This window comes from Fringilla coelebs (assembly GCF_963513975.1).
Source record: "Fringilla coelebs genome assembly, chromosome: 1".
Lineage (NCBI taxonomy): Eukaryota > Metazoa > Chordata > Aves > Passeriformes > Fringillidae > Fringilla > Fringilla coelebs.
Window position 1 is genome coordinate 102,482,201 of NC_140028.1, and position 22,081 is coordinate 102,504,281.

Consider the following 22,081-nt stretch of genomic DNA (forward strand, 5'->3'; position numbering starts at 1 on the left):
GGCTATCCCCCATGTACTGAAAGATAAGCCATGAAAAAAAATACTGACCTGGCTGAAAAAAAGAGCATTGGCTGGAACTCAGGAAGATGGCTCAACAACTCATGAAGAGTACAAGGACACAGGAAGAAAATTAGAAGGGTCAAAGCCCAAGTAGAACTTAATCTGGCTTCTGTCATAAAAGACTACAAAAGATGTTTTCACAAATACACCAGCAACAAAGAAGGGCTAAGGAGAATCTCCCTCCCTTACTGGATGTAGGAGGCAACATGGTTAAAAAGGATGAGATACTTGATACCTTTTTTCTCTCAGTCTTTAATAGCAATATCCATTGTTCTCCAGGTACCCTGCCCCTCAAGCTGGAAGAAGGAACAGAAGAAGGGCAGGAGCAGAATGAATCGCCCACAATTCAGGAGGTAATGGTCAGCGACCTGGTATGCCACTTAGGCATTCGGGAGTCTATGGAACCAGATGAAATCCACTCAAGGGTACTGAGGTGTGGAGGCTGGTGGGCCAACAGGGAGAGAGAGCCCACAACTCTCCCCTGGAGGGAAAACCCCTCAAGCAATAACTACTGTTGTTAGGGCGAGGAAAAAGGCTTCTCCCAGCATGTCTTGCTGCAACAGATTCAATGCATCCTATTGGCCCTTAGCCCTCACTCCACACCTGTGCCCTCATCCCATTGGCCCTGGTGTTCTGCCCCACCTCTCAAAATCTATATATAAACTCCTGCTTTCCCTGCTGGAGTGGCTCTTTGTCCCTGGATCCCTTTGAGGAAGATGCTCAATAAAGCTCTCCTTGGAACCCCACACAAAGACCCTGTCTCTCCTTCTGCATTGCCTGTATCACAGGAAAAATAAAATCACTCGGTGTGAGTACAGATGTGCCCTTTTTCAAGACACTTCTTCGGGAAGGTTGTGGCACTCCCATCCGCCCACTGTGACACTGAGGGAGCTGGTGGAAGAGCTCACCAAACCAATGTCAATCATTTATAGAAGTCCTGGATAACTGGGGACGTCCCAGGTGACAGAAAGCTGGCAAATATGACACCTATCTACAATAAGGGCTGGAAGGAAGATCCTGAAAACCACAGGCCTGTAACCCTAATGGCTCTCCCCACATCAGCCACAAGGGCCTGCACTGCGTGCAACGTCAAGGCTGAGAACATCATCCTCAACCTGGCCACCAGTGAAGTGAAGCTGATCAACTTCATTGCAGCACAAATCTAAAGGACATGCTATGCACCTAGTTTTCAGGTGAGCCCACACTAGGGCCTGGTCAGGCACAAAAGGGCAGCCTTTGCTGGGGTGGAAATTATTCTTCAGGTTGCTTTTTTCATGGAGGGTGGGTGAGGATGGATTTTGTAGAATGGGAGCCAGCCCAACAAAAACAACCTGTGGAGGTTAGCAAAGGTGTGTTTGCAAAACTTCGTGCTGGCAACTTTAATTAGCAGGCATGGAAGGGCTTGTGATGCTCTACCCCCCCTCTTCTGCCTTGGCCTATGATATTTTTCTTGACCAAGGCAGGAGTGGGGACAGATAAAAGGCAGTGTTTTCCCTGCTCCTGTATAGGCATTTTCCTTGCATAAGGTTGGGCCTTCTTGGGGCTCACTCTGCCCTCTCAGCATCAGGGGCTTTCTTTTACAACCTAAAGTTTGTCAACAAGAGTCAGGTGCTGGCAAGAAGGCAGCAGGTGACACTGTGTTCCACCAGTGCAGTCCCCACATCCTCAGGGATGCCAGGCAAGGGCAGTGTGCACCTGATGAATTCCATCTGTGTCTCACAGGAAAGCAGGTGTACAGCCCACCTGAGGGGAGAATAATCTTCCTCTGCTACCATGGACATACAGTGATGATCTGGTCCCTGGGCAGTCTGCTCCCTATGACATGGTCTGCAGGTTCTATCCCTTAAACAGAGATGAGGACATTATTCTGGGCCATTATCTTCTTCCTGCCATGGGTGTCTTGAGCTGATACCTGGTTTGCATCACAGGAGGAATAAAAGTGTTAGGAGATTACAGGTGGTATATGAGCATCCTCTTCTTGCAACTATGGAGATTGACTTCCCATGGTTAGCTGGAGGAGCTGGCACATGTCCTACCATCCTGCTCTCCAAAACAGAGATTGGGAGGTTTGGGCACAGCCTGGGCACTGCAGACCCTTGAAAAGAGGGGATCACTGTCCAGCAGCTTTTTGATTGCTCTCCCCAGAGTGCCAGCACCTTGTCAAATTTGTCCCTTGGACAGGCCATCATTGGAAGACCTTTTCAACCATTCATGGCTACAGGACATTCACCTACTCCAAGAGATAGCAAAGATCCATCCTTCTGCACAGCAGGATCCAGCAAGTAACAGCTCTACACATCTCATGGCATTAAGAAGCCAAGAAAATCAGACTCTTTCTCTGCAAACGTAGCCCAGAATAGGGATCACAGCCGATGAGATGCTTCTGCTAGTCCTGGGGGAAGCTGCAGAAGAAGTGGTGAAGCACTTTCCATGGTATTTGAGAATGGCAGTCCAGTGAAGTTTCCACAGACCAGAAAAAGGGGAAATATCCCCACTGCAGATCCCTGACTTGATGGTCTTCCTGCAACCTGGAGTAAAACTGTGGCATCCTGCAGCACAGCCATCCTTGGCTGGGCCACCAGCAGGGCGAAGCTAATTGGACTGTGGTTGCAGCACCTTCCTTGAGGACAGTCTACACCTAGTTAAAATCAAGGTCCAGTCTACACCTAGTGAGAGAGGGAATGCTCCTGGTCCCAGGCATTGCATAGTCTGGCCTGGGTGAGCACTGGAGGTTTCCTGCTTTGCTGTGGTGAGGCAGGATTAATTTTTCAGCCAGTCGCCAGGTTTGTTTGGGTTTTTTTTTAGGGGAGGGCATGAGTGCTGTGTAAGGGGAGCTAGTTCCTAGCCTTGCTGACAGTTTTCACCACCCACCCTGGCATGGGATAGGGGAAGTCTGACAAAAACCTCAACCCCTGGGGGTAGCAGAGGCAGGAGTTCTGAATCCATGCAGCAGCAGGCTTGCTTTCCAGGCCTTTGCAGAGGGGCTGGAAAAGGCAAAGGTAAGTTCTTTCCCCACCTGTGGGGAGGTTTATTCCTTGAAGATAATGGTTGAGTCTTCCTCAGGCCTGTGATACAGTGACAACATTTTACCTTGTAACTGGTTCCAGGTTTTTGGTTTTAATTTATTTTCATGCATTCGTTATTTGTTTTCTGAAGGAAGATTCTAGTTGGTACCTGGACTGCATTGGGAAGTGTTGTGACTGTCTGCAGAATGGATTCACTGCCAGTGCCACTCTGGCAGGTACACTTCCTTCAAGATGGATGAGAACATCATCTGGGATCAGCTTCTCTTCCAGCAGGAGGTCTCTTAAGGTGGGTACCTGGCCTCACTGCATGGGTAGCATAGTGGGTAGTAAAAGACAGTAATGGGCACACTTGCTTCCCCTCACCCTTGCAGGTGTGAGGATGTTGATCTCCTGGGCACTAGTCCTGCCATCCTGTTCTCTTTCAGAATGGAGAACTGATTGGTAGGTTTGGGTGCAGTTCTGAGCATGGCCACTAACATGGCCAGGCACTACAAATGGGCAAGGCTGGACAGGAGCCTTCTCCAACTGACCATTTTCTGGTTTCTCTCCCCAAAGTGCCAGCACTTCATCACAGCAAAACAGCATTACTGAGCCTATCAGTTTGGTAGTGGTGATGTTTATTTGCTGTCAAAAAATATTTTTTTTTGTAAGCAGAGTATTTTTTATCCTTTTCCAAGCTTTTGATCTCCTTCCTCTAGGATAATTTTTTGTGTCCTTTCCACACAAAAAAATTGTGCCTTCATTGGAATTGGATGGGCGTTAAGCAACCAAAAATTATCTTTTATTTTTTTAATTTTTAAGCATCAAAAAATGAACATTGTTGTTTCAAACTGGAGTGGCTACTTCAGTACCCCTGAACTGCCACTCAAGCACATACCTTTTTGGTGCTGCTGTCTGCCTCCTAATAACACACTTAGCAAATCTTTCACGGAGCCCTAGGAGCCCTCCACAGACCAAATAAAACCACATAAACTTGAGGGAAGGACAAACCATGCTGAGTGTTAAAAAAAACATGCCCTCAATAAACCAAAAAATTGTATTATGCAATGTTAGTTATCTTTATGCCTACCTTTACTAACCTCATGCCTTTTTGTGACCAGTAATTTGGTATAACACTACATCCACGAGCCACCAAAAATTAATCCTGTCACCTTGCAACCACCAATAAAATTACCTGAGTAATAAAATTAAACACAACCTACCCTTTTTTCCTCAACTAAACCCCAGCTGAACTGATCAAATATAGTAACTTCTTCCATAAGCTTTCCATAATTACACCTAATGCTTGTCTTTTATTTGGCCAACAAGCAATGTGTGGTCTCCAACAATACTGGTACTGTCCCATTCTATTCATTTGCTCATCACAGATACACTAGTTCTGCAGTTCTGATTAAATAAATTGTGCTTTGGTAAAAATAAATTTTAAAAAGCTTTCCATATTTCTAGCCAATTGTCACTCATAATTACTTACAATTTTTTTTTTATGCCTTTACTGTATCAAGACAAAAAAATAATGCCTTTTTTTCCTCCCTTCTTATTGCTTTTCCTGGTACCTCTCATTGGGAATCTTGTTCTGGATATTTTGTTGCATTTGTTTTAATTTTCTGGTTGCAAGAACTTTGGAATCTCTTCAGTTAATATGCCCCTGCTAACAGAACTGTTAATAACTTTTCTTTAAAAAAACTACTGTAAATCTTGATTTTAAATAAGAATGTACTGATGCTTTACCCCAGAAAAAGTTCTTATCTGACTCTCACAGTTTCATATTGAAGCTGCAGTTTTCCCTGTGCCATAAAATGTCCAGCTTCAATGGGGTGGTTTAGAGGAAGTGAATGAAAAGTGAATTAACCAAATAAGGTTTTAGCAGAGTTTTGTACATTCTGAAAACCCCCAAAGTATCCATTTATCTTCAGAATACCTCATTAAGAACTAATCAAGAGTTAAGAATTTCTACTGAGCAAGTACACAACAAAAAGCAAAGAGTTAACAGCACAGACAATGATCAATGTGATCACCGAAGTGTGTCTCCTATTTAATAAACAGGCCTAAGTAGATCTGCTACTTACAAGATATCTCAATGGGGAAGGAATTTTATTTTCAAAGTCCAGAAGACATCCAGAGACAGAAAGCTTTAGTTTTGCATTGTCAAGAATGGCTCTTGAAAACCGCTCTGGTGAAGCAAAGGTATTAACTCTCAGGATTGGAAAGGTCCTGAAACCTGCCTTGCTTTGAGAAATACTCCCAGAAAAGTAGCAATTTCAACGCAGAAAATATCTGCTGCAAGTCCAAAAGAGTGATTCTTCTCAGACCAAGGCGCCTTTTGGCCTCATGAAAAGTTCAACACAGGGGCAGTGCCACTTCAAACACTTCAGAATTGCCACTGCAGGTGCTACTGATGTCCTACTTGTGATGTGCCAGCTCAAAGAGTCAAAGTTCTTAACAGTATTCACTGTCTACAGGGAGTATGCCACAGACAAAAAACCACACCATTCCAGAAAATACCTTCTTCCTTGTGCAGCTTCTCTGCTCCATGGCAGTGCTGTCAAACAGTAGCAGACTACGTTAAGAAAAATAATTCAAGCTCACTCTTTCAAAGGCAGAAATATACTTGTTAAGAACATGAAGATCAGATCTTACTATTCTACAGATTTTGCTCTGTCCTGTTAGCATCTCTGTATTCAAAAGAAAACACAAAACATCCAGTTTTGGTCAGTAAAGTGTCCGTTTAATAAACTCCTTAGCCACATTTCTCACCCCCTTCTTCCCCCCAAAAAATTTCAATTTGCACTTAAGCAGATGACAGAATTTGATGGCGTACAACTTCAGTTTTTAAATTTCTGCTCTTAATGCTAAGAGTATCAGGGGCTAGTATTTGACAAAATTACACAGAAGTCAGATGTGCCCATGCAAAAAAAGCTGATCTTTATATACAGTCCCTATTTTCTCTTATAAATTTAAATATTTTAAAAAATGTATTTTCAAAATGTATAAAGTTTAGGGAATACCCCAAATGTATCTTAAAATAAAATGCTTTCTGGTTTCAAAGGTTATTTCAACAATGAAGACTAAATTGCACCAGATAAAAGGCACTTGTGCTGTGTGATGTCTTAGGCAAGTATATGTTAGTTTCATAACAGTGTCTTGAATTCATGCAGCTGTCTCTGAGCATCAAGCATCATTAAAGCAGCCAAAAGAGATCGTGAGTAAACTTGATTCCACAGTTGTAAAAACATACAGCATTGTGCTCCATCTTTGACTCTAGAATCAAACACTACTGAAAAACTGCTGTCATTCACATGGGAATTCAAACTACATTTCATTCTCTCATAAATTACAAAAAGTATGTCATTTAATTATGAAACTAAACCACCAGTGAACAGCTCAGTGTTCAAATAGTTTGTGCCACTGAAAGTCTGTATTTATAAACAAGCTAGGGACTAGTTATTCAAGGAGCAGTGCATTGTATTTTCAATTTCCATTTCACTGTTGAGATAAAAGCGCAGTCCTATTTGCCTTCATCTTCTCCAGCCTTTTCATTAAATGGCTATTGGTCATCTCCATTTCTTCTATCTTATCCAGTGCTGTTCTTAACTATAAAATGAAAAAAAGTTATTATCACTCTAGTTTATTTGGACTTTGTGCTATTCTCAAGCTTGATAAGAGGAAGAAAAGTATTATGTTTCCTAAGACTGCCACAGAAGTTAAGATATAATTTCCATTATTGCAGGTAGATGAAACAGAATGAAACTGTCAAAAATAACTGTGAAGCAACTGAAACATGAAGTGTATTCATTCTAGAACTAGGTGCCTGCAACCTCCCATTACATTAAAGCAATTTACCTAGAAAAAGGTAAAGTACTCTCCACCATTATTACTTGCATACAGATACATATTCCCATCATAGGTAGCAGGCATCATGCTAGTGATGCAGCAGCTCTTAAGCAAGAATGATCAACAGCTCAGTTAAATACAGCTTCTGCCCAGAACCCTGTGAGATCCAAGCTGGAAAATTCCCAGGCTGTCACTTGACATAGGGACCATTCATCTCTCTAGCAATATTTTGTAGAAGGACTACTTTAAAATATTACAAGTTATCACATTTAGAAAAAAATACTACTTAGATGCTTCCTTTCAAGGAAGTACAGCATTGAATCGTAGTTAGCATTACTTTAACATGCTAGATGTCTTCTGAATGTCATATTGAGACTTGAAGGTCATCTTAAAAAAACAATTAAAAGATGTAATCGAAGATAACAAAAAATCAGAGCAGCTTAAGACAGAAAGGAACATACAGCTGTAAAGGAAACCAAGTCAGTTACCTCTCGCTGAAGCTTCCTTTTTTCAGCTTTGAGTTCATCTTCTACTTTTTCTGCATTTTCTGCTGCACTTTTATACCTTGCAACCTGTCCCTCAAGTCGTCCAATCTGTAAACCCAAACAAGACAAAAGGAATATACTCAGGTGTTTCACCTGGAGTTACCTGCCACCAGCTGCTCTTTTAAGGACACAGCTGAGAAGACACAGAAGGTTAAAGAACTAAGCAGAGAGAGAAGAATTGGAATACAAAAAAAATCAAGAATTGGGAAACACATGGGATTAAAAATGAAAGTGCAAAGTTGAAAAGCAGAAACTGTATGAAAAGATGCAAAATAAAAAGCAGACTGTTATCAGGACATGATGAAAGAGGTCTTGAGCCCAAGCACAGAGTTCAGCAGTAAGGAGAGGACTTGAGACAAATCCAGATTGCAACCTGCCGATGTTAAAACCCACTGGATGGATTGTTCTATGTACAGCTCCCTGCTACCCCTAAATCCACATGATAGGCTACTAGACTGAATCTGTGCAAAAGAGAAAAGATATGCATCTGCAATTTAAATTACAGTCTTTCATTTATTTTTTTAGGTAATAAGCTGTAATTAAGTTCCTAAAAATACAAAAGTATGGCAGATTATAAAGAAGAACTGAAGCTACTAGTTCAAGAAAACCAAATTATGTAACTTAATGACTTGTAGGAAAGTTGTACTCTGGAAGATCCAAAATTTACTCTCTGATGTGAGAGTTATACATCTATGAAAACAATCACATTTTGTAAGTCAATAACATGGTTTTATAGCTCAGCACCGTAAGATTTTATCCTATGGTTAGGCTGTGCATAGGTATATAATTGCAGTGCACAGGTACTTAATTGCAGGAAATATGGAAAAAATGTGGTGTCATTCTATGCAAACTAAATACCAAACAGTATATCAAATTATGAAATATGCTTTTATAGTTTTTTTTTTAAAAAGTATTGCAAAAGTGTGCAGTGTAATAACAAACATGAAAAAAAACACTTACATTTTGTTCCAAAGTAGTTATATCTTGTTCAGCTTTTGAAAGTTTAAATTTGTATTCACTAATTTGTCTGTTGGCATCTCCTAGACAAAAATTGACATGAATATATTAGTCAAAGCAACTCTCAAAAGTAACAGCTTCCCTTTTAATTAAAATTCATTAAAAAGACCATTTTATTGAGAAGCCCATATCCAGGATCACAAAGAGGTAAATGTTCTTTCAGCAATCTACAAGAGTATGGAAAGGAATAATTTTCTTTTATTTAGAGAACACAACTACTGTCTCTATAAAGTGTGCGTTAAATTTCAGACGCACCAATGAGATACACACCTTTTAAAACACATGTTTAGATCAGCAAACTAATTCCTTAGAGAACAGAATCAACACACGCTGCAAAATGCCAGACCGAATATTCAGCAGCATTCAGCTTAGACATCTGTAATAATATTTGAATAAGGAGCACAAGGCTTGAGCCTGACTGACAAACTAAGGAGCTTTGCAAATTACTTTGGTGTTGCATTTGGGCCCTCACATTGCCAGTGCTTTGTTCATGTTCATTAACACAAGCATACTAAATGACAGTCTGTCAAACAAGTTTTCAGCTGAATAACTTGCTTGAAATGAAAAGCTTCTTATGCTTCTATGAAGCAACACTAAATATTAAGTTAAATAAATTTTCATGTTTTGCTTCAGGACAGTAGTCTTCTAGATTAGGTTTCTATATCAAAGATTGAACAAAATCATCCGATAGAATATGTATTTTTTAAAAATCTTATCTGAAATTCTGTTGTCTAAAAATTGTATCCACGTAGTGTCACCCACTCTAGGCAAGGTTATCAACTGAAAAATAACTTCCCAAAATGTTGTTCTTCAACACTGAAAGAGGCAGATTTTTAAGGTATTCTGCAGTGAGAATTCCATGCAAGGACATAGATCAACAAAAACCTATCTGCTCAACAATATAGTCACTCACAATACCACTAATGCACAACAAGAGGAATCGGAAGTCCTCTCTACAAGAAGAATAACTTTGACCAGTAACCATATACCTACTTTGCATTTCAATTAGCTGCAAGTCAGAGCCATTCTCCAAGTCTATTGTATCTGGATTCATGCTATCACTTTTAGAGTATTTCTGTCGTTCTTCTTCTAACTGCATCTTCAGTTTTCTAACCTGCAAAAGGAAGCGTTTCTTTATGAAAAAAAGACTCCCAGAAGTTCAGTAGTTGTGTTCAATGGTAAAAAGGCAGAGTAGACCTGAGATGCCACTGGCTGAGAAGGTTCTGTAAACAAGAATAGCAGAGCGATGCAGGGGAGTCAGTCTCTGAGGTCTGTGGCTGTAGACGTCCATCCCCATCACTGGGCAAGTGCCCTCTGCATGTCAATGCACAACCCAAGCCCACCAGTACAGTCAGTACTGCAGGGATATCTGCACAGTGCAGGACCACCTTGTAACTAACAGCTCTGTTTTCAGAAGAGGAGATGGCATTAAATTCCGTTTATGGATTTCTTCTACTGTGTATCTTTCCCCTCTAAACACACACCAAGATATTGAAAACTATCCTAGTGAGTTTACAGACAATAATCCATGGCTTTTTCAGAGGGTCCTCTCTCATACTCCACCTGGAAACAATGGTCCTAGGCAAGTCTGTAGTGCACGTTAGTCTTTAATAGTTCCATTTCATGCTACAGCAGCTGTCTCTCAGTTTTTCCAGTAGTCAGGGAACATAGATTTCTCAGCTATGTGCCCTGCGTATGGACATTATGAAAGAAGTAGGAGCTATTTTTTGGACACTTATACAAATATTATTCTACAGATTAGCAGTATGTGAGTTAACTTTCAAAACCCCCATTCATGATACAAATCAAATATATGATCAAATATATGCTTTTTAAATTACACAGTGAAAAATATGTGCTTGCATATCTATATATATTTAATACCATAATTTATTGACAGTCCAAAAAAGTATCTATACTATAATTAAGGTTCATTCACAGCAAACCCAAATGTTGATAACAATGGTTTAAATTTACAATGTCTTCAACTAAAAGAGCAAAAACTGTACTCTTCTTAATAATTGCTCAATGGCTTTATGTTTGCTTGAGTCTTTTCTTCTCAAAACAGAGCTGTATTTAAACACCATTATTTTAATAGTAATTTTCTCTGAGTTACCAAAATGATCAATGAAATAGTATCACTCAGCAATTTTGAAGAGCATGACACTTGAGCTTATAAGAGTGTAATTGTACTGACTTTAATATTTCTGCATAAGACAATTATGCAGATAAAAGAAAAGAAAAAAGAAAGAGCTTTAAGGATATGCACTAATAGTAAAGTTAGGAACAAGTTAGATTTCAGCTAACCAGATTGTAAAATGAAGTTTCTTTACCAACCGAGATCAAAGTCCTATGGATAAGGACAACAGCAAGAGGAACTGCTAATTCCTGATAGTCAGTGAGGTAAAAACTTGACTATTTCATTTTGCTTTAGTGCTCACATATCTGATTAAGCACCTTTGTGCTTAACAGTTGTTTATTACTTATATATAAATAGTCTGCAAAATGATACACAAAGATATACTTCTGAAATGAGTAACTTATTTTACCTGGGACAGTAATTCCTCCTTTTCTCCAGCCAGTTTTCGTAGCCTGATATCTAAAAAAAAAAGAACCCAATTAAAAATCAGAGAAATCTGTAACTAAGAATGTGTTTTTCATAACTTTTTGTTCCATTCCAAATTAAATGCTCATCAACGTTAATAGCACTGGGACAGCACAACTTTGGTATCTCACTAATAACACAACAAACTTCAGTTAATAGCAGAAAAAAGGGAAAAATACTTCATTCACACTGTTTATTAGTATAACAATTCTAAAAGCAAGACTTCAGAGTTTATCAAATAGCAAAAGAGTTCAGCAAATATCTCTACTTAGTCAAAAGATCAGTAATGACTACAAGCTATAACTACAATCAAGTAACACTGTGCTAAGACTAGAGCAGCTCCCTTAAATATTGTAACTTTGACAGAAATGAAGCATAATAACATTTGTATTCCCCCCTGAGCAGAAATATGTGTCAAGTCTAATTTCTGTTAATATAAAAATAGGTAACTATTATAAATTATGTACAAATATAATTCAATTACATAGAGATTTTTTTTCTAGATGTTAACAGAGTTTCATAGTGGATTGACCTTGCATACAATAACTTGCTCAACCTAAAGATAAAAGCAAGTTAAAGTAACTTAACCCTGAAATCCCTAATTAGTGTGTCTGTTGTCCCTGTCATTTTTTGAATGCTTTTAAAACTTCTTTGTCTAATGAATGCGATGGAAGACTGCATTTGATGTTCTTTCATTGATTATGTATACTTCTAAAGAATTGTTTTCATGAAACACAATGGAAAACATACTAATCCAAAAAACAACGCTTTTAAGCAAGACGTTTTCTGTCAGTATTAAAACAGGAACTGGACTAAGAGAACTAATCAGTTTCAAACATCTAAGCACATATTTTTTCTTACTCAATAGACACATCTGTCTTTTTACTCAGAACAAACAAAAAATTAAAATCAATCCTGAAAGTAGTGTAAGCATATATTTCAGAAGCATCACAGGTGCTTGCATCTGCAAATGTAATTATCACCCACTATGAACAAGAGGAACAAAGCCCTCAAAAACTCTATAAAGTATGCTAGGATACTTTTACCTAGTGGTCCTTCTCCTGCAGATTCCAAGACCTGAGCAGCTTCCTGTGATACAACTGTTATTGTACCAACCACTGATTCATGGTTTAGATCACCATTTGGTGTGCCATCTGGAATTATAACTAATCCATGTTTCTAAAAATTCAAAACAAAACAAAAAAAAAAACTAGTCATACAACAGAAGTGCTAAAATACAAATCAACAGATAAGATTTTAAAGAGCTTTACAAGTTCAGCGAAACAATTCCAATGATATGGACCATTTGTCCTACACTAAGGTCAGGTTTCCAGAGTGCACAAGAATAGTAACCATTCTTCCTCCTTTTTACTGACCTTGATTTCATGCCCCATTCCTGGATTTGTTACTGTAAAGTAACTACTACAAACATACCTGTCCTCTCTTCATTGTTTCCTTCAGGTCAGCCAACTCCTCTCTGAGCTCATCTCGCTCATTCTTAATGCAGTCAAAGTAATCTTTCTGTCTTTCTAGGGCCTGGGCTCAGGCAGATAGCAAGAAAAAGAATGGCACAGAGAAAAAGCATATGACAGACAGCAGAAAGATTTTCTACAAGTAAATGCAAATAGCTCAATACAAGTAAAGAAATTAAAAGCGCTTTTTAAATATGTAGTAACATACATCTCTGATAACTGCCTCCTACAAGTTGCATATCTAACTTCCTACTGCATTTGTTATTACTTTGGTTTTTCAGACAAGTCTTAGATGTTTTGAGAGTTTTTTTTATTCAGTGAATTCTATTTTTTCTTAAATTTTGATAAACTAAATTGAGTACCAAAAGAGTAAGTGATTCTTCTTCACACAGGCACTCTGCAGCAAAAAATAAAATTTGCTGAAACTCAAATGGCAAAGATCCTAAAACATTACATCTATTGAACTAATGTCTCTGCCTTTTATAAGGTACAGAAGTAGAAATCATACGTCATGGAAGACCTTGAATGTATCCACTCATGAATACTAGTTTACCAGTTGCTTAAGGGTTACAACACCATTTACTAAACCCAAAGCAGTCAGTTTTAGAGAAAAAAAAGAGCAGCAAACACTAGCAGCACTATTTTAGCACAAAAAAGTATGGCAGCTAGAAGTGCAATATGGGTGTAGATAGGTTTGCCTAACTAAGCTGGAGAGGTTACCTGGCAGTTAGTTGGACACTTCTACTTGACCAAGCAGCATACAACACTGCATGCATTAAAAAAAATCCTCACCATACAGCAAGTGACAAAGTATACACACATTTTGGCCAAGAAAATGATCCAACTAAACTTTATGCTATGCATGAATATGTAGGAATGGACTGATACTATGAAAGAAATGTATACATTTGTGCTGTACTTGCCTCATGTAACTTCAGTATGCTGAATTTTAATAATAATTGAGAATCTGTATACTAGAGCAATATTTTAAAGCATTACTGTTTCAACAGAAAATTTTGACAAGCGCTGTTGCACTTGATTTATTCACATGTAAATGTAACATTTAAAATAAAGGCAATTCAACATGTGTCAAAACAGTAGCTGACATCTTAATTTAAAAATTTGTAAGATATCCTTTTATTTCTTAGCACACACTAGAACTCTAACTACATTATAAATAGCATGAAGAACCTTAATCATTACATAATTTTGCGCTCTACTTAAAAGACACGTGCATCTTTTTAATTTCTGAAGAACAGTGGAAGAGATGAAAGGGGAAGTAAGCTCACCACTTGAGAGAATGGACACAGCGGCCCAGAACCACAGACACAGATTGTGTGTACTTGACAGTGAAGATATTGACCTTCCCCAAACATATTTTCTATCCTTGCCCCCTAATAACACAAGTGTTGGAAATCAGAAAATTCTCTTGGGGGAGGATACAACTATGTATTTCTACCTATGTAGATCTAAGTAATCATTATTCAAAACCAGTAAAAATCCTAGTGGTTTTACACTCAGGGTTTAATTTAATATGACACAGATTTTGCACAAAATCTACTACTGCAATTCTTCTGCTGGGGCAGGAAACAGAAATCAGGACAACGAAGTTCTCAAACAGATTTTAGCATACTTATATGAGCAAAATCTGATAATATGCCAGAATCCAGAGATGTTTGGAATCCTTTTTTCTAAATATTTCACAAGCCTTTGTAACTTTAATACCAAACTCAGAGCTGCCATTACTAAATGAAAATTTGGAGCCACTAAACAGTGGAATAACTGTATATTTCAGGAATATAACCCAACGCTGTAACTCAGTATCCTCAAACTGATCTAATTTAAGATCAAATATAACCACAAATTTCAAGCACTGTAGAAACAGGACAACATAAGAAGGCAGGTGTAAAACAAACTTGTGCTATTTTGTTGTTTGCCCACCTTTCTTTTTCTGAAGCAGCTAAAATGTCATATATACATTGTAAATTTCGGTTACAATTTAGTTATAAACTACATTGTGAAGCCTCCCAGAGATATCTAAAGCTAGAATAGAGTAAAAATTAGCAGTCGGAGGGAGAAACGCTCAAAGACTGTGAGCTAAGAAAAGTATGTAAATATTTATAGATATGAGAAAGAAAAGAGCAGCATTTTTACATTTTCTTCTCTAAAACAGTTCAATTCTGAGAATTAAAAAAAAATCTAACTAGAAAAATAACCAGTTATGGTGTTTACAAGAACACAAATTTGCATGGCAATTTTGGCTAAAGGAAAATATATCTATCTTTCTTGTCATTCTGGCTAGTAGGGATATTTGACTATCAGATATACTCGTGCTGATTCTGGCAATGTATTTGAAAGAGCACAAAAATATTTCACAAATTGAGACAGTCCAATCCACAAGTGTGAGAACTAAGTATGGAAAGGACAAGGTAAATTAAAGATATAAAGCTTTCAGAAGAATGTTCAGAAAACTTTAGAATCATGAAATTTTTTTATGATGGAAGAGAAAGACTGAAAAATGAAAAAAAGTAAGACAGCACAGTTTTTGAACTGGCCACCACCAGTTAAAAGGCCACCTTTAAAGGAAATGAAACAATTTTCAAAGAAATCTGCATATATTGAAATTTGGTATAAAATTCAGGTAGAGAGAAATGACCCCTGAGCTGTCAAGAGGGAGACAATTCCTTTTCAAAGACTTTCCAACTTCCTATTGCCACCAGGCAATCTACTTGTGTTCCAGAACAGCCACAAGTTCAAAGACATGTAGTCATCACCGATGGCCAGGCTGACTCAGTTGTGTGACTTCTGTCTGCCCAGAAGCAAAGCTGACAAACCCTGCCTGACCTACACTAGCTGCATAGTACCAGCACAGTTCTTTCTGTACCACCCTCCTTCCTACACAGGAACCTTACAGATGCTCCTCAAAAGGTCACCTACAACCATTGTTTCAATTACAATTCTCAACACTCAAAGTATTTCATGTGTCATATCAGAAAACCAGCTTGGTTCAGTATTGCATCCAAGCTAACCAATTATACAAGGTTCAGAAGTGCAATACAGGAATGCCAAGTTGGTTGTAGAAGTCAATTAAAGATCATGTGTTTTACCGCTAGGCGCGCCATCAAAAATTTTGCAAAAAAATTGTAAATTTGTATGTGTAACAGTTGATGTTACAGATTTAATTAGTATTTCTGATCATTATTCAACTAAAGTGTGGCTCATTTTCTGAAGAAGAGAAAGACTGCAACACATTTTATTCATTTAAGTTTGGAGTGGCCTTAATTTCTGTGGAGTACACAGAATTCCTTGGGGTGTAGAGGGCATCCATCTACTTCTAAATTTAAAAAAAAAAAGCTTTCCTCCCACATTTCATTCATACCCCTATTTTTTTATCTTTCCAATTAATTGTCTCCTGAAGATCAAACACTTCTTTGGTTATGGAGTCTATATTCTCCTGCATACGTTGATTCGCCTGTGGTAAATAGGATGAGGGAAGAATAAAAGAGGAAAGAGAAGTAAGGAAATGGAAAAAGAAATCCCAAACATTAAAACAGATAAAGAAAACTAAGTAATAAAAGTCAACTAAAGAGTTTATGAGCATGAAGTTACAGAAACAGTGTGTAGTTTAATGCAATGTATTTCTCGTTAAATCATGCAAGAGAATGGTATTTAATTCTGTTCTATCACTGCTGTTGGGAAAACTTACTGTAGCTAGAGTTATTTTTCTTTAGTGACTGTTCCCACTGCAGTCTGTGGATAGAAACAATTACCCTGCTGTACTTTCCAGATACCTTCAAATCTTTTTTGGAACTGAATATTATTGTTAACAACTGATTTTATTAATTTTTTACAAAATAAAATAATCTTCTTGACAGTATAAAGAAAGGAGTTTGAATCAAACATCCACGAAGCAAAAGACAATTGCAGACTACTTTCTGATACTATATGAATATGTATCAAGTGTACTCCTACTTTTTTAGCTATCACTGCATTTTGTTGCTTCCCCTGCAAGCATAATTAAATGCTTAGCTATGATGATGACATAAGAATTTTAAGGGCTAGAGACAATTTTTTTCCTTCTTAAGGAGCAAACTTGCTTTTACATCTGGGAACAGAAGACAATGTCTTTCTGCAAAAAGCTACATGGTTTCAGCTAGATTTTCTGTAAGTGTTAATAGATGGGGAAAAGACACAATAGGTGGTAAATACAGGTCAAATTTTCAAAGGGACTGAATGTATTTATGACTATTTGACACATGCTACATCCTATGAAAGTAAACACTCCAGAAAAATCTACTGTTTTGGTTCATATACATGAATCTACATTCCTGGTTCATATACTTAAAGCCCACCAAAACCCCAAACAAGAACATGCAAAGCTGTTCTTTAATTCTCAGCAAAATCAAAGATAAAAGAGCAAGCAACAGAGCCACAACAGAAATTTTTAGGGCTTTTGCTTGTCAGCATTTATGCTAACTCAAAATGCGATACTTAGGATAATCTTAATCCTTTTCTTCTGCTGTTAAGTCATATCAACTCCAGTTCATAAAGCATAATACTTCTTAAACAGAACTGGGACTTTTCAGAAACCATTTTGAGTTACAGTACCTACCACCTAGAAAGCACAAGAATGTAGTGAAGAAATAAAGGATCAATGAACTATTACACAGCTTCTGAAAATGACAGTAGGAGACTTTGGCCTATATACTTAAAGATAATAAATTTTTACTGCAATGAAGAGACAGTGGGAAAATTATGTAATAATTGTACTACAAGTTCCAACTAAAATAATTGGGAAATGGACACCCAATATACACTGACAATATACATTCGCATATATATATATCTTTGTGGACCATTTTAAAATGAAGACTGATAATAACTCTGGGATTTCAGGGTGGGTGGGTTTGTTTCCAGAAACAAAAGGGAAAAGGGGAAAAAGAACCGGGTGAGAGGGGAAAAGAACACACTGCACACCCAGCAACATGGTTGTGGCCCATTATAACATGCTGACCAGTATTGCTCCGTATTATTCTGGACTGATAAGCAAACAAATATTCAGTATGGCAACTTTAATTGTTGATACTCACAAAAATCTGAAATAACTGAAATGGAAACTTTAGGGAAAGGCAAATATATATAATACCACCAAATATAGATAATAATACCAAATATAGATAATAATACCAAATACATTTGGTATTATCCATGCACCAGAACTTTTAGCTACAGAAAATTATTTTGGCCACACAAATATTAATTCTGCCCTCACAACAAAGAAAAGATACTAGGAACACTCATGAGAGAACCACAATTTCTCACAAGAATTAAATGCTTTGCAAGACGTAATACATCTGAAAACCTTGCAGAGACATTTTCAGCTTCATAAATTTAGGAGGATCAGTAGCTTAAATTCTACACACCAAAACAAGATAAATTATTTCTTAAAAATGCAAGATAGAATTTAATCCTGTTTTGTGTATGATTCCCATTCAAATCTTACACCACATTTATTTGCACAGGTTCTATCCTCCACTCATATGAGCATACCTCTATCAATTCATCTCTCTGTCGAAGGCCCTCTTTAAGTTCATCCAGTTTATGCTGCAGAACACTGCAGGTGTGTTTCTGTCTTTCCAATTCCTGCATTAAAGAAATCAATTATTTGTACTTATTTTGAGTTATGTAAGAAATTGCTGCAAGGATTTGAGAAATTATACCTACCAAGCAGTTAAAAAACCATTGAAGTGGTCTAAATAAATTGTCCAGACACTTACTACACAGAAGATTTTATTTAATAAACTGTATAGAGAAAAAATGCCATAAAGACTTAAGCCCAATACTAACAAGTAAAGCTACTCTAAGTATTTTCAACTGTTCTTACTAAGTAGTCCAGATTTCTGTACTTTATAATTAGAAAAAAAATACCTTTGACTTCTCTTCATTCTCCCTATAGAACTCTGCTATCTGTTCTTCTTTCTCCTCAATAACATCCTTTAAAGTATCCACTTGGTAAATCAAGTTGTTTTTCTCGTTGTCTAGTTGAGCATTGGAAACCATAGCTTTCTTGTACTTCTCTTCAACTTCAGCTAGCGAATCCTACAGATAGCAGAAAAGTTCACATTAGCCTTTTTGATGCATTGTTGCAATGTTAAAATACCACCATAATGTTAAAGTATGAGATGTTAGACATTAAAATTATGCAACCACTTTTTTTATGAATTATATTCTTTAGAGATACCAAGTAACAGTTTAGTTCCATTATTCAACTTCGGTCATACACAACAATGAAAAGTTATCATTACAAAAGCATGAGAAACACAAGATAATATTCCACTTGCATTTTCTACTCTGCCACATTCACAGCAACTCACAGGGGTACAGTAGTAATATCACAGCTTCACATTCTAGTGAATACCATGTATCTAGCAGTAATTTCATTACTTAAGGCATGCATGAGAAAACAGTTCAGAATGAGGAAATAAAGCTAACAGAGAGAACGTGGACAATTAAATCAGTAAAAGAGACCACAAAAATAATTCCAAGAGTAGCTTTAACTTAATGCTTGTTATTTAAGTAGTGCCCTATGACCTTAGATTCAAAACTTTAAGATAGCCACATTATTCCAGTAAAAAGGATTCGCTATTTCAACAGGTATTTTATCTTTGGTTTACTTACTAATTTTTTTTTAAAAGCATGTAAGTTGGTTCTCTGCCTAAAGGTGTACATGCCTTGCTATAGCCTCTTAGACAAATCTCCCTCATTTACCATTTACCATGTTTTAGTTATAGTTGGGTTTTTTTGCCAGAGTTGTAACAAATGTCAACCATTTAAATACTCAGAAAACTATCACTCCAGGCACTTTTAAGCATGCCTTTATTTCAATATGCATTATATAGATGTTGTGACTACATGATCTTTAAGGTCCATTCCAACCCGTTAACATTCTACGATTTAAAAATAATAAAAAATTATTTTCAGAGTCCTAATTTTAGAATTGAAAAGAACTATTAAGCCAATCCCTGGACCAAGTAGATCTAAGCCCTACTACAACTCTCCTTGTACTTCATGTAATCTGTTCCTTGAAGGCATAAGTAGCATTATCTCCATTTTAAAATATTTGTATTTTGACAGTAGAAGCACTAACACAGGAAAGGCATGGGTTTCCAGAAAATAGACCACTACAACTAATATATTAAAGAGAGAAGGTGGCAACAATCTAAGTTTTCTAAAAAAATACTTAAGATCACTATCTGTTAAACAGTAAAATTATGCAATCATTTTTGTTTTGGAATTATAGTCATGTCTTCTCTTTAGAAATACCAAGTCACAGTTCAATATTCTGCTATGAGAAAGTAAAAAAATTCCCTATTCCCACACACTATTCCACATAGTAAATCTCCAGTTTCGGAAAGGTGTCCTTAGAGTATGTATTTTATCTTTTAAATTTTATCATAATCACATATATTTATTTCACTGAATTCTGGAAATCTGTTGGAGAAATACAATTTTTTGAAACCCCAGAAAAAATAATTACATATCAGAAGAAACAAAACAGTGTAAGTTGTGAAAATATCAGACAAGTACCATTATAATCTAGGAAGTAGTAGCAAACAGCAAAGATGACTCAGGATAAGAAAAAAGAAAAAAATTATATAAACATAACCGTCTGCAAGTAATTCTGAAGATTAAAACCAGAGAAAGCATTTCTTTTTGTGATACTGTAAATACAACAAATCTTGTAAAGATTGGAAAAACAAAATGCTAGAGCTAGCAAATCTAAAGACTTTCAAAGAATAATCCGGTTTAGAGTTAAAGAAAAAGGAAATATTAGGATTATAATGAATGCTATAGTAATTTCACAGGGAGGTATGAAATGTAACCAAAAAAAATGCAACTAGGGAAAAAGTCCAATTTGATTATTTCTGTGAATGTGGTGACTGGGGTCATGTAGTAATTTAGTTCAGCAGAGATCTCTGAATGCCAGCCTGTCCAATCTCCCAACTAAGGAGGGTCAATTGAGATCAGGCTGCTCACAGCTCATCTCCATTTTAAGTATCTCCAGAAATCTAGACTGCAGATGGTCAAACTTGCTGGATGACCTGCACCAGTGTTTGCTTTCCTTGTGAAAACTTATTTTTCTTGAGTTCCAATTAGATTTTCTGCTCCTACAACTCAACTTTTGTCTGTTTTGTCTTTCCCTTGCAAAGAAGTCTGCCATCTGCTCTCCACAGCCTCCCATCAGACATGCTAAAAACAGCAACAATACTGCCAACCACTACTCCAAGACTTATTAAAGCCCTTTGTCTCAGCCCCTTACTGTATGCCATGGTGTTCCAGGACTCCAACTTTAAAAGACAAGACCAGGTTGGGGTTTAAAACATTGTATTAGAATGTCATTAATTAAAAAAATAATGGCAGGGAAGGATGAATCTGCAGTTACAAAAGAGGAATAGATTGATTTGGATACTAAAGAGTGAAACCTGCTTCTGAGAGAGAAGCTAAGTTATGTCTAAGTCTCTGTTGGGTTAAAAAAACTGAAACATTGCAAAGACTTCTTTGCAACTGTCTGCTTTTCAAGTATTACACATGTTCCCCATGGTTCAAGAATTCCATGTAGCTTATGGGAGTCTTCCAGTTTGATTTTAAATAATTTCTGAACACTTGAAGGAGGCTGTAGGATTTTTAAGGATGAAGCAGATGGAATAAAAACACATAATACTCTGCATATAACCTAAAGCTATGAAGAAATTCCACCCATGACTTTATCAGTAAAGTGCTATCAAAATTAGCTTGCTCAGCAGAACAAGATGATTCAAGCATAAAAGATGATTAACAGCATAAAAAAAAAATTTTGAGGAAAGAAACAGAATTCCTTTCCAGCTGATGCAAAGAAATACATAAAGAAGCAACAAAACAACCAAACTGAGACAGCAAAAGATTTGAAGACCTAACTAAACCAGAACTAGCAACATTAGAGTTCATCCTGCCGTTTATACTGACACCCAGTATATTTGTAGCCAGATAAAACCCATACTTTCAGCAGCATAAGGGCAACCAGAGAGCTCAGAAGGTAGTGTGATTACAAATCCCCATTAGTCCAACACTGGAAAAAAAACAACAAACCAACAACCCAAACATTTAAAGCAGTGTAAAGCAGGTATCCTGGTAACTCTTCTGTAACATACACAAGACAAAACTGATCAAGTATAAGTTGAGAAAAAGTACCTTTCTAATTAAAAAAAAAAAAAAAGGTTCCCAAAAGTATCTCTATGAAATGTGAACTAACCTAGGAACACATTACTCAGTATTAGCAAAAACATAAAATGCAGGTCAATTCTGAAAGTCAAGCATACATTAAGATCTTACTATTGCACACTGTGCTCTTTGGTAACTGTAATGGATTACAAGAAATAATAATCCATTAACCACGAATCAGAACAGTAATCATGAGATACTGGCAAACACATAAAGAATCAGAGTTAGATCCATTCTGAACATATGAAGCAGTTTCACATTACACTT

General features: G+C 37.0%; 1 protein-coding gene across 12 annotated transcripts in view; it reads right to left on the reverse strand.

Annotated features, from left to right (window-relative positions):
• Positions 1 to 5,691: 5,691 nt before the first annotated feature.
• The window catches only part of LRRFIP2 (LRR binding FLII interacting protein 2), a 55,133-nt gene continuing 38,743 nt past the window's right edge, over positions 5,692 to 22,081 (reverse strand). For 6 of the 12 annotated variants that reach the window (XM_084215847.1, XM_084215843.1, XM_084215850.1 and 3 more), the window contains 10 exons: positions 18,485 to 18,655; positions 18,107 to 18,199; positions 15,936 to 16,028; positions 12,519 to 12,620; positions 12,131 to 12,263; positions 11,029 to 11,078; positions 9,473 to 9,593; positions 8,423 to 8,502; positions 7,406 to 7,510; positions 5,693 to 6,677 (listed from right to left, as the gene is read on the reverse strand). In XM_084215847.1, coding sequence (XP_084071973.1) covers positions 6,567 to 6,677; positions 7,406 to 7,510; positions 8,423 to 8,502; positions 9,473 to 9,593; positions 11,029 to 11,078; positions 12,131 to 12,263; positions 12,519 to 12,620; positions 15,936 to 16,028; positions 18,107 to 18,199; positions 18,485 to 18,655 — 1,059 coding nt within the window. In that variant the 3' untranslated portion in view covers positions 5,693 to 6,566. Of the gene's footprint in view, positions 6,678 to 7,405; positions 7,511 to 8,422; positions 8,503 to 9,472; positions 9,594 to 11,028; positions 11,079 to 12,130; positions 12,264 to 12,518; positions 12,621 to 15,935; positions 16,029 to 18,106; positions 18,200 to 18,484; positions 18,656 to 22,081 lie in introns of all 12 variants that reach the window. The other 6 variants (XM_084215853.1, XM_084215854.1, XM_084215845.1 and 3 more) reach the window with 4 other exon arrangements.